We start from the raw sequence: 13,484 nt of genomic DNA, 5'->3' as shown, positions 1-13,484 counted from the left end.
TGCACTCCGCTGGCCTCAGACTAACCTGCTCCTCCCCGTAGGAGCTGTCCTCCAATCACAGAGCGACCATTGTGACTGGCTCTCATGTCATCCAATGAAATTAAGGCTATGCTCTGAGTGACAAGACTGTTCTACAATCACAGGATTGAAATCCCGGGCAGGCCCTACGTCGTCACAAAATGTACTTTTGACAGACACTTTGTACATACAATAGAGAACTTTTGACTCCTTTTACGGGACGGTGAAGGTCCAATCGCCGGGAGGAACGGACTCTGGATACGGACACGGCTCAGGAAGACGCCCTTATACCGCCCAGATCACTGGAATGTCACCGGGATGACAGTAGTTAGTTATTATAGAAAATATAGACCCCGCCAGACATTACACCTGTGCTACAGACGTGCGGAGTAGTTCAAACAATTACTCTGTTATATGCTGTAAATTAGAAATCACTAGCTGGATGTTTATTTTGCTCGAATATTTCAAGCCATTCTTATTCTCCAGATTCACTCTCCCATTTTACTTTTTTAAATGAGTTCAAATAATTGTGAATGATAAGCCGAACACCTGAGCAATGTATATTTTCCTATAGCATGAGCAATTTTTGCACTGAATATATTCCTCCAGCTAATTCTTTCACTCTTTCCGCCAATATTCTCCTCAGTGACGACATTATTACATTATTAACTTTCCATATGAAGACCCTGAGAGGGAAAATCAAAAGCAGTTTTACTTCAAAATGGTTCAACCTCACACGTGGGTTAACAGCGACACCTAGTGACAAAAATGGCAAACAAAAGCAATACTACGTCTCAAGCTTACTGTACCTTCAGCCTGTGTAGATCATCAAATTACTTTTTGCAACCATTCAAAACAAAACAGAGCTGACAATCTTATTCATGTGGGAGAGGTCATATAAAATACATACACAATGAAATAATTCATTGTTTGTATTTTACAGCCTATATCATGGTTAACAGGCAATCAAATCAAGTTGACGTACAAACGTAGCCCTACTCTAAAGCATGTCATGTTTTATTGTCTGTTTTACAATACATTTTTTAAACCACTGGAGTCGCCCCTACAAGTTTAAGGTACTCCCACATTGGCTTCAATTTTCAGACCAGGAGGCTACATTCCCTTATTTTTTACAGTCTATGTTTCTCCTTGTTTCTGTAATATAAAGATATGTGCCTCTATAGAGTTTGAAGTCATCTTTATTTTCAAGATTCAAGACGTTTATTGTAACTCCGGTTATACAAGTATAACTGTGTGAAATTCTTATGCTGAGAGGCTCCAATCATAAGGGTTAATATAAGAAATAGGGGACATGTAAAATCTAATAAAATAAAATATATTAACAAAAAAAGGATGCAGTAATAAAACATAATAACATTTTTTAAAAAAGGATATATGAGAAATATGTAAATTTTTCTAAATATATACAACGTAGGCAAAATATAAGGCAAAGGCTGAAATATACATTCACTGGTAGGTATTGCACATAAGGGTTTTAATTGCACTTGTGTGTGTTGAGGTTTTATTTATTTAAAAGTCTTATGGCCTGGTGGTGAAAGCCGTTCCTCAGTCTGCTGTTGTGTGCTTTGAAGGCCTACACCTCCGACCTGAGGGCAGTAGGGAGAACAGGATGTTGTGCGGCTGTGATGGGACTTCCTGAGGCATCTCTGGGCGTACAGCTCCTGCAGGCTGGGCAGCTCACACCCTGTATTGTGCCGCGTTGGCACACTACCCTCTCCAGCGCCTTACAGCCCATGCTGGTGCAGCTGCTATACCAGGTGGTGAAGCATCCTGTCAGGAGGCTCTCTATTGTGGAAGAATGAAGGTTTAAGGTACTCCCACATTAGCTTCACTTTTCAGACCAGGAAGATATGTACACTTCTTTAATACAGTCGATGTTTCATCTTGATTCTGTAATATAAAAGTGTGTGCCACAATGGAGTGTGAACTAATATTTATCTGTATTTATGTTATGTTGCACAGTGTATATCTTGGAATGGTTAACCTGCAAAAACTCTTCAGAAACACATGACTGCTATTCATGGAGGGATGATGTTGTACTCTGCTAAGTAGGACGTTGGGATGCTTTATGTCTGTGCCCAGAGGCTCATTATCTGCCTCTTTTGGAAAATGTTTCTGATGCGTTCTACAGACACTGTCAAATCGTTCCTTTGCACAGTTTGAGGGTGTCCATGTGGAAGACCTCAGGAGCTGCAGTGTTTTGTATTCAGAGCAAGTCCTTCGGGGAGCTTATTGGGCCATGTGGAAGATGTTAAAGAAATGAAGCTGAGTACTGGTCGCTGTATGAATTTTAAAAGCCAAATTTGTATTTATGACAGAGTACGAAAGGGCATTTTTCTGACAGAAGAGAGAACAAGGTTTGTTAAACAGAATGTGAAGACTAAGAGACTCCATCGACTTCTTCGTTGATCCAAAAGAGTGCAGGTGAAAAGTCCAACTGAATGTCAAAATGATTAGATCTGACATCAGGAGTTTGCTTTCAAAGAGGTTTATTGAAAGAAATATTTTGAAATTTTATAAAGTTCAACCATTGATAATGCTATCACACAATCAGAACCTGGAGCTTCACCATTTCCCCTCCAACCTTATTCAACATTTGATATGAATTATGTATTATGAGCCTTAAGAAACACCCCATCAGCCAGCCCAGTGTTATAAATCTATGGCTCATTCAATATTCCAGGGACTGCCGTGGAATTAAAAGATGAGCTATTTTCAAAAACACCGGTGAGAGTTTTTGGGAATATATCAGACAACTTTTTCAGTGCTTTGTACCAAAAAACTGCTCTCAGATGTGTTGAAAATAGTCTTCAGATTGAGGCCCGTCCCAGCTGGGCAAGGCAGGATTTTAAACATATATTTGGCGCACTTGATTTAACTTTCCAAGCAACAGTAGAAACACACCCCAGATAAGGTAAATCAAGCGCTCCGCAATATTTGGGAAACATTTGTGCCCAGGACTGCCACACATGCATCACTCTTTTACAGTGGTTTGCAACCAAAGATACAAATATACAATATAATATTGTATCATCTAGGATCACTATGTTTGCAGCTATTCAGTACCCTTCTCTTCCATGACCTGGAAGTAGAATGTATATATATATATATACATATATATATGTATATATAAATATGACTCTCCCGTAAGCCGGAAGAATTCAGTGTTTCACTCTACACACAGTTTGCAAGCATACAGCAAAAATCAGCTGCTTTGCACGTCAAACCCTCTCATCACTGGATGATTTTCAGTGCAGCATGCAAGTAAAAATGTGCACAATATTAAAAGCCTTTAGCTTCATCATCCAAATCACATTGAATCACCCTCATCATCATCATATCCATTTTTACCATGGACAGCTTTTTTTCTATAAGGTGATTGTTTCAATAAGAAATTAGAGCAGACTTTATTTATTTAGTATATTTTCCTCTATAGTTTTCTGCATTTCAAAGCATGCCAAAGAAATTTTTCAGTTTCTGCATAGTGCTGGCTATACGAGTGCCAAAGAGTTTGATTCCTTTACAAGTAGTAGAAGTTGGTATGTACAGGCGAGTGACAGAGCAGATCCAGTGTTGTGGTACCAAACCCCCCAACCCCCCTCCCCATGTGCTCAAAATATCTACAAATACAGGACCCAAGTCTGTCAGAACTCATAGAAAGTTGAACAGAGCTGAAAAAAGCTCAGCAGTATGGAAGAGCCGTTAAGGAAGGTGTTTGTTTGTGTGCGAGTGTAGCTGTAAGCTAAGTGTCTATGTCTGTGTGTGTTCAAATGCAAAGGGGGGGAAACACTCTTACCTCCTTAAACCCCCACCCCCCGCCCCCACAGATATTTTTTTTCAAAGTGCACCCTCTACTGTAATAATATGCAGTATGCATTACATAAATGTATTCTCTAGCATGGAATATTCCACTAAGTTCTACCATCACGTACAAGGTCAAAGAAGAAGAGTCGACAACGAGCACATTCTAGTTTTGAGGTCATAGTTCTGAATGTAAAGATACAGTTCAGGCCACTAGGTGACTGTTATTGAACACTAACACACTCTCGCTACAGGAGGTGAGATGACGAGGAGAGCCCACTTCTGAGAATAAGTACCTCAGCACTTCACTGTAGAAAATGAACAGAAAAATAAATAAAAAAAGAACTTCACTGACCTCCAGATTCACTGGGTTGTAACTGGATATTTGAAGTCAAAGTTAACTTTTTATCAGGACTGCTGGTGAAAACTATAATGAATGGGGATGGCTGTGTCAGCAAACCAAACAAAACAACAACGAGCAGATTGGGTTCAGGAATGAGAAGAAATCAGTAGATTTTGTTAGTTCAGCTTGTTGAGCTTCTGACAGCTGTGATGCATTCACTCACAATAGGATTCAAGCAACCTTTCACCAAGCAGCAATGCAACACTAATATGTTGAATCACCGTTCATCTGACAGTAGATTAAATCACATTTTAAAGTGTGCAAACCAGCCTCACCTTTGTTTTCATTTTCTGGGTTCAAGTTTCCCAACCCTATGGAAGAGTATAAGGGCAAGGGATAAGAAGACAAAATAAGAGAAAGATTATTTTCTCTTCTTTTTTACTTTTTTGCAGCTTAAGAAAAAATATAGAAATGTTGAAAAATCAGAGGTTGATTTTTATTCTTTTTTTTTTTTTTTAGAATTCAGCCCAAATGTCATGAGTAAAGTTAAAACTTATTTTATTTCCCAAAATAGTCAAATTGTCAAGAATACAAATGTCTAATAAAAGTCTAAATGTCTGGGATTTAAGTCAGAATTTTGAGAATAAAGTCAAACTTTAAAGTGATAATCTCAAAGATTTTCATTTAAATAAAAGTCACTATCTATCGCGGAATGAGGTAACACAATGGTGAGTGAGCCTATGGCCCACTGATGAAAGCCTTTGCATTTGCAGTATTACAGACTGGGTGTCTGGTGCGACTTTCGGGGGAAAAAACAAAAGCGGTGCCCAGTTAGCGACCTCTTCCATCACCCAGCAGTGGGTTGGTCTGCCAGAGAGGGTAGGCGGAGCTAAGCGGCTGCTCCAGTCTCTGCAAGTGTTGCGAGTAAACAGTAATCTACTATGGCTGAACAAACAAAGAAAAGATTGATGACTACAGATACAACTTCAAAAATAAGTGAAAATCCAAAGAAAAAGAAACATTTTGAAGTGTGCTCCCACAATGACTGTTACCTAGGTGCTGCCAAAGAGAACAAACCTGAAATATTTAGGTCAGCACTTTAAGTATGTTTATGCTTGTGACCCTATTCTAAAAACTTAGACTTTATTATCAAAATGTATAATTTATATAAAAAAAAGTTGCATACTCTACTGTAAGTTTGACCTAATAATAGACATTTTGACTTTGTTCTTGAAATGAGAAATTTAAAAAAACTTTTTTTTCTTATGACTGGCTGAAATACTCTTCCATACAATCCACCCCGACAACGCCTTAAAAACTATTTCATCTTTCGAACTTTAAAATCACACATAGTCCAGCTGCACAATGTACTTCAGTCAAACTTTCACCACATTCCTATTTTTACCTCCACAGTTGAATTACATGTGAGTTTAAAATGTCACCAGTGATCTTAAGTGCAGAATTTACTTGCTTTGGTTCTAATCTAAAGCTGCGTCAATCAGCCACACTGATGACAACCGTCCAGACCTGTGGAACCACGTGCACAACGTGTACTGAAGGTCGCTTGGCATGCGTTTTGGAAATTTCATCCATTCAGTGTTACTGAAAAGCACTTCTACCCATAAATATTAAATACATATTAAGTATGGTTGAATGATTTTACATTTCAGGACTGAGAGCAAAAGAACACAGGAACATGGGGGACATGTTTACAGACAAAGCCTTCTCTTGCTCCACCCAATGAGCTGTTCATGAACCCCACACAAAGAAATACATCATAGCAGGTCAAATCTACAGACAATAATACTCCTACAGAAATAAATAAATACAGTAGCTTACACCAGCAAGCAGCAAAATACAATCTTCACAAGTGTGCATTAAAGGGGAATCCCACCAGAGTTTATGTGACTCTGTAGATGTACAGTTCCTCTAATGTTTCCTTCCTTCTGATTGGTTGGTTTTGAGTTCTGAGACAAAGGAAAATAAACCCTCTAACATCAACAACACGTTCCTGAGTCTTCATTAAACATCTGCACTGTTTAGGAAATAAAGTGCTAAAAATTAACGGATGTTGCTACAAGTCGGAACTGTTTAAAGGACTATTGCACTCAAACAGGGCCTCCCTCCGCTAGTGTGCCTCTTCATGCAAAGGGTTTGTCCATATAATCTTGTATCAAGGAAGACAGTTTTAAGATGTTGCAGGTTTTTTATTTTTTTCCTTATCCTGTCAACTCATGACTGCAAAAACTTGCAGAAATTGCCCCTTATGCATAAAAACCACCCCAGATTTCTGTCAGGTAAGTTTCACTATAAGCGGGCGTCATTGCACTTACTCCTAATATTTCATACATCTCTCTCTGCTCTGAGGTATCTGGACTCTTACACCTTCCTAACCACTGACTGTATAAAAAGATGAACGACCTGACAGCTCCCTGAAAATGATGCCAAATCCTCTCTATCGTCCCCTGGCTGCGGTATAGGTCATAAGCCCCGCCTCCTCCATGTAAACAGATTGGACATGAGTCAAAGTATAAAATCAAAATACAGGCCAAATTTGATCAAACATGGTCATTATAGTTAGTTCTTATCATGCTGATTTATGTCCAAGTGTTCATTTTTCGGACAAGTTTATTTTTAATTAGTTATTCGATGCTGTAAAAAGGATGATTGACAGCTCTGTTGACAAATTCGGCTGCTGCAGCCGATCTGTTCCGGATTAGCAGAGCAGAGGAGGAACGGCGAGAGGAAAGGTAACTTAAACAATCACTACAGTCATAGAAGTTTCCACATCTGTGAACGTCTGCTTCAGACCAACACAAAGAAGCTGTCCTGCTGTTAAATACACTGACGTGCGGGATCTCTGCTGTTTTTTTCATGATTGAAGTGTGCGTTTTGGTTAGCGAAAGCGGCTAGGGCGGCCCCAGCCGCCGATCTCTCCTGCATAACTCTGGCTCCAAATTACGTCACCATCACAAGATGGCAGCGCCTATCACGGGGGCTGTTTTGGCCTCAATTTCATACAGTGAGAGCAGATGGAGAAGCGTTGTCCATCAATATATACAGTCATTGGTCCTAACAGTGGTACGACTACACCATGTCATCTTATTATAAATCCTGGGGAATAGCTATTTGTTCCATATATATATGATGATAAGGGAGAGTGTTATTATCAAACATTATATTAAAGTCTTTTTCCTGCAGTAGTAATAAAACTTCTTAAATGACCTCTATTTTAAAGCCTACGTTGTAAAGGGTTTTATTTGTGCTGGCTAGACTACAAACACTCAAATCAGTTATTTTCTTGTTAAAACATCTATAAAAATCATTTCGGGGCAAACTTGTCTTCAACATCAGAATCCAGTGGAGCTCTACAGTGTGTGGAAGCAAACAAACTAAACTTCATGCTCTGCAGACTGAAAGAACAAAAACAAGGACAAACACACACATAAAAAGCTTTGGACCTGAACTCACCACACACAGAGTAATATAAGAGCGCACACACTCGTCTCTTCTTGACAGAGTTTGCATATTGTACCGTACATAGAATAATGGCGCATTCGGCTGGTCATTGTAAACTGGCAAACTTGTATATTTACGTATCACAAGACAAACTGGTATGTACAAGGTAAAAGCATTCTGCGTGCTTGATCAGGTGAACAAAGTAAGGACCAATGAAATCTGAGGTAGCAAATTCAACTTAACTAGAATTACTCAACATTTTGTTTCTCCTTTATGTGCTTTGATTGTTAAAAATCAAAGCAGGCTAATATCACCGTTAGCACTTCTGACTTTGTCTCTTCAAACACAACTGCTCTGTTTATCTATAAGGTCACATGTCATAGCTCGAGGACTGAGTTAGCTGGAATATCCTGCGTTTTTTAATAGTTATAATTAGTTCTTTCTGGCGAACTGTTCTCATGGTACACCTGTAAGTTTGCCAGTTTACCTGTCTGTGACACTGCCAAAGCATGCCATATGTTCTTCACTCACTAGCAAATCTGTACAATGTCAATGATCGGGCAGCTGATATGTTCATTGAGAAAATTCATGGCTTTTAACCCTCCAGTTCCCACCCCTGAGGTGCAAACCAGCCAATCCAGTGTGCTCTTGGGAAAGGGGGGGAGCATGAGCTCCGCCTCTCGGGGCAGGTGCAGGGAGAAGGAACCAATAACAGAACGGGACAGCAGGTTTCCTGTTAGGCCAGCTAACACTACAGTTCTCCAACCAGTTTGTGAGTTTATCGGAAGCGCCGCGGACATAGAGAATAGAATAATTGTATCAGTAGGATTTTCAGTGCAAGACGTAAATGGCTACTTGTTTCGTCATAATTCTGTCCGTTGTTGTCTTTTCCTGTTCGAGTCAGTCATCCAACGCTGGATACAGCAGTAAAGGGATTCTTCTACAGCTCAGCAGTCATTTATGTGTGTGTGAAGATGCGTCACCCTCAGCGACGACTGAGAGGTACAGACCAGATCAGTCTGGGTGGACCTGGACTGTGTTCCTTAAGATGCAGAGCTCCTCTCTGCTCTGTTTGTGGTTTTGGTTTAAGGTTGTACCGTTGTGGAGTTCAGAAAGCTCCAGATGTTTCATGAGGAGGGGGAAGGATGGTGAAGGAGACAGAAAGAGAGAGTTTCTTGATTCCTCTCCTAGCTTCAGTCTTTCTGGGCTGGTCGTCCGTTCTTGAGAGGTCAGAGGAGAATCTCAGCGGTGAAGATACAGTAGCTGGGTGCCCTAAAGGGTGGTAGGAACAGAAGGTGCCTCTTGATTTCCACGCTGCCATGAAGAAAAGAGGAATCAAGTCTCCAAATCTCTCCTTCCGTCCCACTCTCCTCCCCCTTCCCCTCTTCCTTAGCTCCCCCCTGGGTCGGAGCTGTGTCTCTGTGGTGTCCGTGAGTCCAGAGGTGTCTGTGGTTCTTGGAGGGACAGCCTCCTTTGGGTTTCAGGATCCAGGGAAGATACTGCTGTTCCAGCCGCTGGCCCGACCCCAGCCCCCAAACACACCCCTGAACCAAAGTCTAACTCTGCTCCTAAGCTTGACCCCACTGCTGCCCCACTGCCTAAATCTAATCCTAAACTTGAACCTACTGCCGGTCCTGAAATAACCCCTGCTCCACTCCCAAGTCCCAGCTCCAGCTCCAGATCCTGCCCCAGGCTGTCCAGTCCAGAGGGGGCGAGCTGGTCCTGGCTGGTGTTGATCAGAGGAGGGTCATGGGGCTGCAGGGAGTCCAGAGGCTTCACTGGGCACGCCTCAAAGTCCTGGGAATCCAAGATCTGCAGGAAATAAACTGAGGTCAGTGGGAATGACTAGAATCACTTAGCAGTTGTTTGCTTGTTAAAATCCATCCGTGTTTCTAAAGACAGAAATGGGACGGACTCACAGACAACCTCTGTCTGAAGTGTCTGAAAAACAACATAAACAGAGTGTAATTGAACTGAGTAATAAAGCAGTTTTAGTTTTAATGTAATCTCTTTAATAGGTTTTTAATGCTTCCTGTTTATATTGACAGGAAGTGACAGAATTCAGTCAGCAAACACAGAGCTCCCTAGAATCCAGTCACATATATTAAAGCCTATAAGAACAGCAAAGTAAAATCCTGGCTCCTTGTTAGTTTTAGAATTCATTGAAACATTTTATTACATGTTTTTAAGTCACTTCATGGATCGGCTCCCTCATTTTTTATCAGACCTTTTAACCCCCTACACCCCCGCCGAATGATCCAGCTGGACTCTTGCTTGCTGTTCACGGTGGAGACGAGAGGATTCTTTTATGAACCAGAGAACACAGAGGAGGTACTTTAACAGATGAGACTGGCTGACAGAGAGACAGGGGGAAACTTCTGCGGTTGTTTGATGAGTTGATTCATTCATTTATTTGGCGCTAGCTTTCCTGATGGTTAGGTACAGTATTGCTTCTTAGCAAGAGTCCAGCTGGATCATTCAGCGTTGGTTTTGCATTAATCCTCTTCAGAAAAATGATCAGTGTTGTGCAAACACAGCACTTTGTCGTTTCCAGAATATTGTATTTTTTGATCCGACACCGTATGCTGCAGGAGTAGTAACACATATGTGTTGCGGTCCACACAAAGAAGTGCCAAATAAAGAGGCGCTCTGACTGAAAAGTGATACACTGTGAATGATTCAAATATAGTGTACAATCGAGACCACTATTGACCACTATAGGTGAGACGTCCTTATAAGCGGGTAAATTACATGTGGAATTGACCCTATCTGCAGCGGCATACAGCCAAGTTTCTCGACACCAGGGCCGTGCTGAACGGCATTATTGATAAGTATCTCATACACTATTGATAAGTATCTCATACAACCCCACTTCAAACAAACCGAACTTTCCCTTTAAGAGCGGAGCCATCAGCGCCAAACGTAACTGTATTTCCATTTGACTGAATTAAGTTACTGCATGTGATTCACCTGTGATAGAGAGGCCAGCGGGTCCGTCTCCAGCTGTGTAACAGGCTGGACCAGTGTCTCTCCTGAGCTGGGACCTGGCCCGGGACCAGGGTAAGGTGAGGCCTGCAAGAGACAACACCTCGTTAGTCTGTCGTATCCTGGGTATGTGTGTAATAATACTAAAACTCTTTATCCTGACCTTCTGATGATTGGGTGACTTAGTCGTGCTCAAAGACAGATGTTTGTTGTCACAACTCCCGTGACATGCTTCTACGCACATACCCCCAGTGTGTGTGTGTGTGTGTGTGTGTGTGTGTGTTATTACCTGAGGTGGTGATGAGACAGCGCTGTATGCAGGAGGAACCAGGGCCATCTGTCTCTGCAGCAGCTGCATGATTGCTCCAATGTCCGTTGACATTCGACTCTCCAACCTGTAAAAAGTGGATAGTAGATGAATTACTGCATAAGGAGACGTTTATGTTCAAGAAATTTGACCCTTTTGAGCTTTTAATTATGTCAATAAAGACATTAAAAGTGTTCTACCTGCAGACGTTATCTCAGAAATGTATTGATCTGCATTTTGGAGCACGCTTTTTATCCTTGCCAGCATAACTGTATCCATTAATAACACCAGTTATGGTTATTATAAGGCTTGATTGTTATTTTTATGCTAATAAGGGATCAAGGCTGCTAGTTTACATCTGTAGTTGCACAATATCTTATCTAGACACCACTTCTCACAGCATTCTTGTTGTTCTTCCCATCTTGCTGTTCTGTTATTTTGCAGCTGTAACAATCCATTCTATCCAACAGGACTAAAAGTTTTATTTTCTTATCTTCCTCTCCTGATGTGTCCTATTTGAGGCTTTTAAACCACTAATTAGGACTCATTCTGATGATGTCTTCAGCTCCCTTCAACTTTCTGAAGCCCAGCAGAGACTTTACCATATGTGCAGATATTTTAAGTACTTAAGGATGGAGTTACACACAACTTTATATCCAAATCCTCCCACGCACGTAACTCCTGCCAGACGCATGCCTTTCCAGCAGAGGCAGCCAGTCACTCATGCAGTAAAACTCCGAGCATTCGGCTGGAGGTGAAGCAGAGACACAGAGCCTGTGATCTCAACAAGACCCGACAAAAGAGCCTCATCCAGCTGAAGGCTACAGGGACCAAAAATCATGTTTTTTTCCCACTGAGGTGGAGACACAAGGCTTCCTTCGGAGGCAGTCAGGTACAAGAAACAATCTCCTCTCAACCTGTCAGAAGGCTGCAGGGTTTTAGCAGAGATTTCAGCGATGTCTTTGTTCAACACGAAAGAGCAGCAACAGCCAGAGCAACACACTAACCAGAGCAGACACACGCATCCCTTGTCGTACCTGTTAAGCTGTTTCTGCAGCAGGTCCAGACGTGTGTCCAGCTGGTTGCGTTGCTGTCGGCTCAGGCTGTGCAGCGGCGTGTTGAGGGGCGGGGGCGAGGCCAGGCTGCAGCTGGGAACCTCCTGGTACTGACCTGACCCCCGATTCTCCCCCCAGAAACTAAAGATGTTGGACACTCCTGAGAATGCACCTGTGGGAGAAGGAGACAGTGAGCGGGCAGGCATACAAAATGTGCATTTCACAAAAACATGGTGTTGTGTTTGATTTTACCTGACAGGGCGTTGCAGGTGTTTCCAGTCTTCGGGTCTCCATCACCCTCAGTGTTCTCGTTGAAGTTCATGGGCGGGGCCTGAGCGTGTGGGTTCTCCAGCAATGCAGGTGGAGGGGCGAGTCTGGCAACAACTGGCTCCTCACCCTTAAAGTGGTGGGGATTATTATTATGTTATTAATCTGACAATGGCAACCACAAAACAAGAAGTATTTTATAACTGAATAGAGCTGCGGTGTTACCTCATCACCGCTGGAGTGTGAAGACACTGAGCTTCGATGAGCCTCCCACTGACGCTTCGGTGCCTCCTCTTGTTTTTGGTTGCTGGCTGCTTCCCTCTGTCTCCGTCTCACAGACTTATGGGACTTTTTAATTTCTCCAGCATCTGCATCATCTAGACAGATGTGTGTGAGGAAAGATTAAAAAACAGAGATTGATAGGCAATAACTTTTGAAAGACGACCACTGTGGGAGACTTGCCAGAAAAAAGCTCATTTTTTGGTGACAGTAAATCAAGCGGCGGCAGTGAGAGATGGGTTACCTTTTTCTGTTCGTCTTCGGAAGGATAACTTTCGTCTGCGTAATTTGTTGAATCCCCCACAGTTTGAGTCATCACTGCTTGGAGAGCCTGGGATCATGTTGGTCTGAAGTGAAGATATCAGCATTAAATCACCTTCATTAAAAATATATACTGAAGGAATGCTGTGTGTAAAACAAGCTGTAGAGAAAATCATTAACTCTGACAAGAAGTTAAAGGAAAATATTCTATGTTAAAACCCACAGAACACACATTCACTGCACCATTAGATAAAGAAAATATTAGCGATACTAAACGATAGAGAAATTATTAGACTTTTCCAAAATATTTAGGGTGGCACTTGTTCTTTGATCAAACTCACATCTCTGAGGTTGAATGTGATTTCCAGGTTATTCCAGAAGTTGTCTCCGAACTCCGGATACATGTCGAGCACCTCCAGAACATCTTCTCTGAAGATTTTATGGAGGTCGCAGTAGGTCAGGGCCCGAACATCAGCGTTAGATTTACCCGGTCGGGAATACAGGTTGATCGGCTCGCCGAAGATGTCATTCTTTCCTGTGGAAAGGTTAAAGACAGAAAATCCTTAGGGATGAAACACTCACACCAAAAACTGTAATATATCCTGATTTGAGAGTTAATCCTGTAAAAGCAGCAATTTGAGCCATCACAAATGGTTCAACAACAATAATTCTAAATGGATAAAGTTTA

At 41.7% G+C, this 13,484-nt stretch overlaps 1 protein-coding gene across 1 annotated transcript in view; it reads right to left on the bottom strand.

The window, feature by feature from the left end:
• Nucleotides 1–9,027: 9,027 nt before the first annotated feature.
• Nucleotides 9,028–13,484, bottom strand: part of kcnh2b (potassium voltage-gated channel, subfamily H (eag-related), member 2b) — a 281,118-nt gene continuing 276,661 nt past the window's right edge. The window contains exons 15-22 of the mRNA XM_069667808.1: nucleotides 13,138–13,331; nucleotides 12,780–12,882; nucleotides 12,482–12,633; nucleotides 12,242–12,386; nucleotides 11,972–12,161; nucleotides 10,917–11,022; nucleotides 10,613–10,714; nucleotides 9,028–9,454 (exon numbers count right to left, since the gene is read on the bottom strand). Of these exons, the coding sequence (XP_069523909.1) occupies nucleotides 9,032–9,454; nucleotides 10,613–10,714; nucleotides 10,917–11,022; nucleotides 11,972–12,161; nucleotides 12,242–12,386; nucleotides 12,482–12,633; nucleotides 12,780–12,882; nucleotides 13,138–13,331 (1,415 nt within the window). The 3' untranslated portion in view covers nucleotides 9,028–9,031. The remainder of the gene's footprint in view (nucleotides 9,455–10,612; nucleotides 10,715–10,916; nucleotides 11,023–11,971; nucleotides 12,162–12,241; nucleotides 12,387–12,481; nucleotides 12,634–12,779; nucleotides 12,883–13,137; nucleotides 13,332–13,484) is intronic.

Source organism: Semicossyphus pulcher, unplaced genomic scaffold, assembly GCF_022749685.1.
Source record: "Semicossyphus pulcher isolate SPU_LCO1_2020_fin unplaced genomic scaffold, fSemPul1.0.p SCAF_18, whole genome shotgun sequence".
Taxonomy (NCBI): domain Eukaryota; kingdom Metazoa; phylum Chordata; class Actinopteri; order Labriformes; family Labridae; genus Semicossyphus; species Semicossyphus pulcher.
Note: the sequence above shows the minus strand (reverse complement) of the source record. Positions and strands in the feature narration are given on the sequence as shown.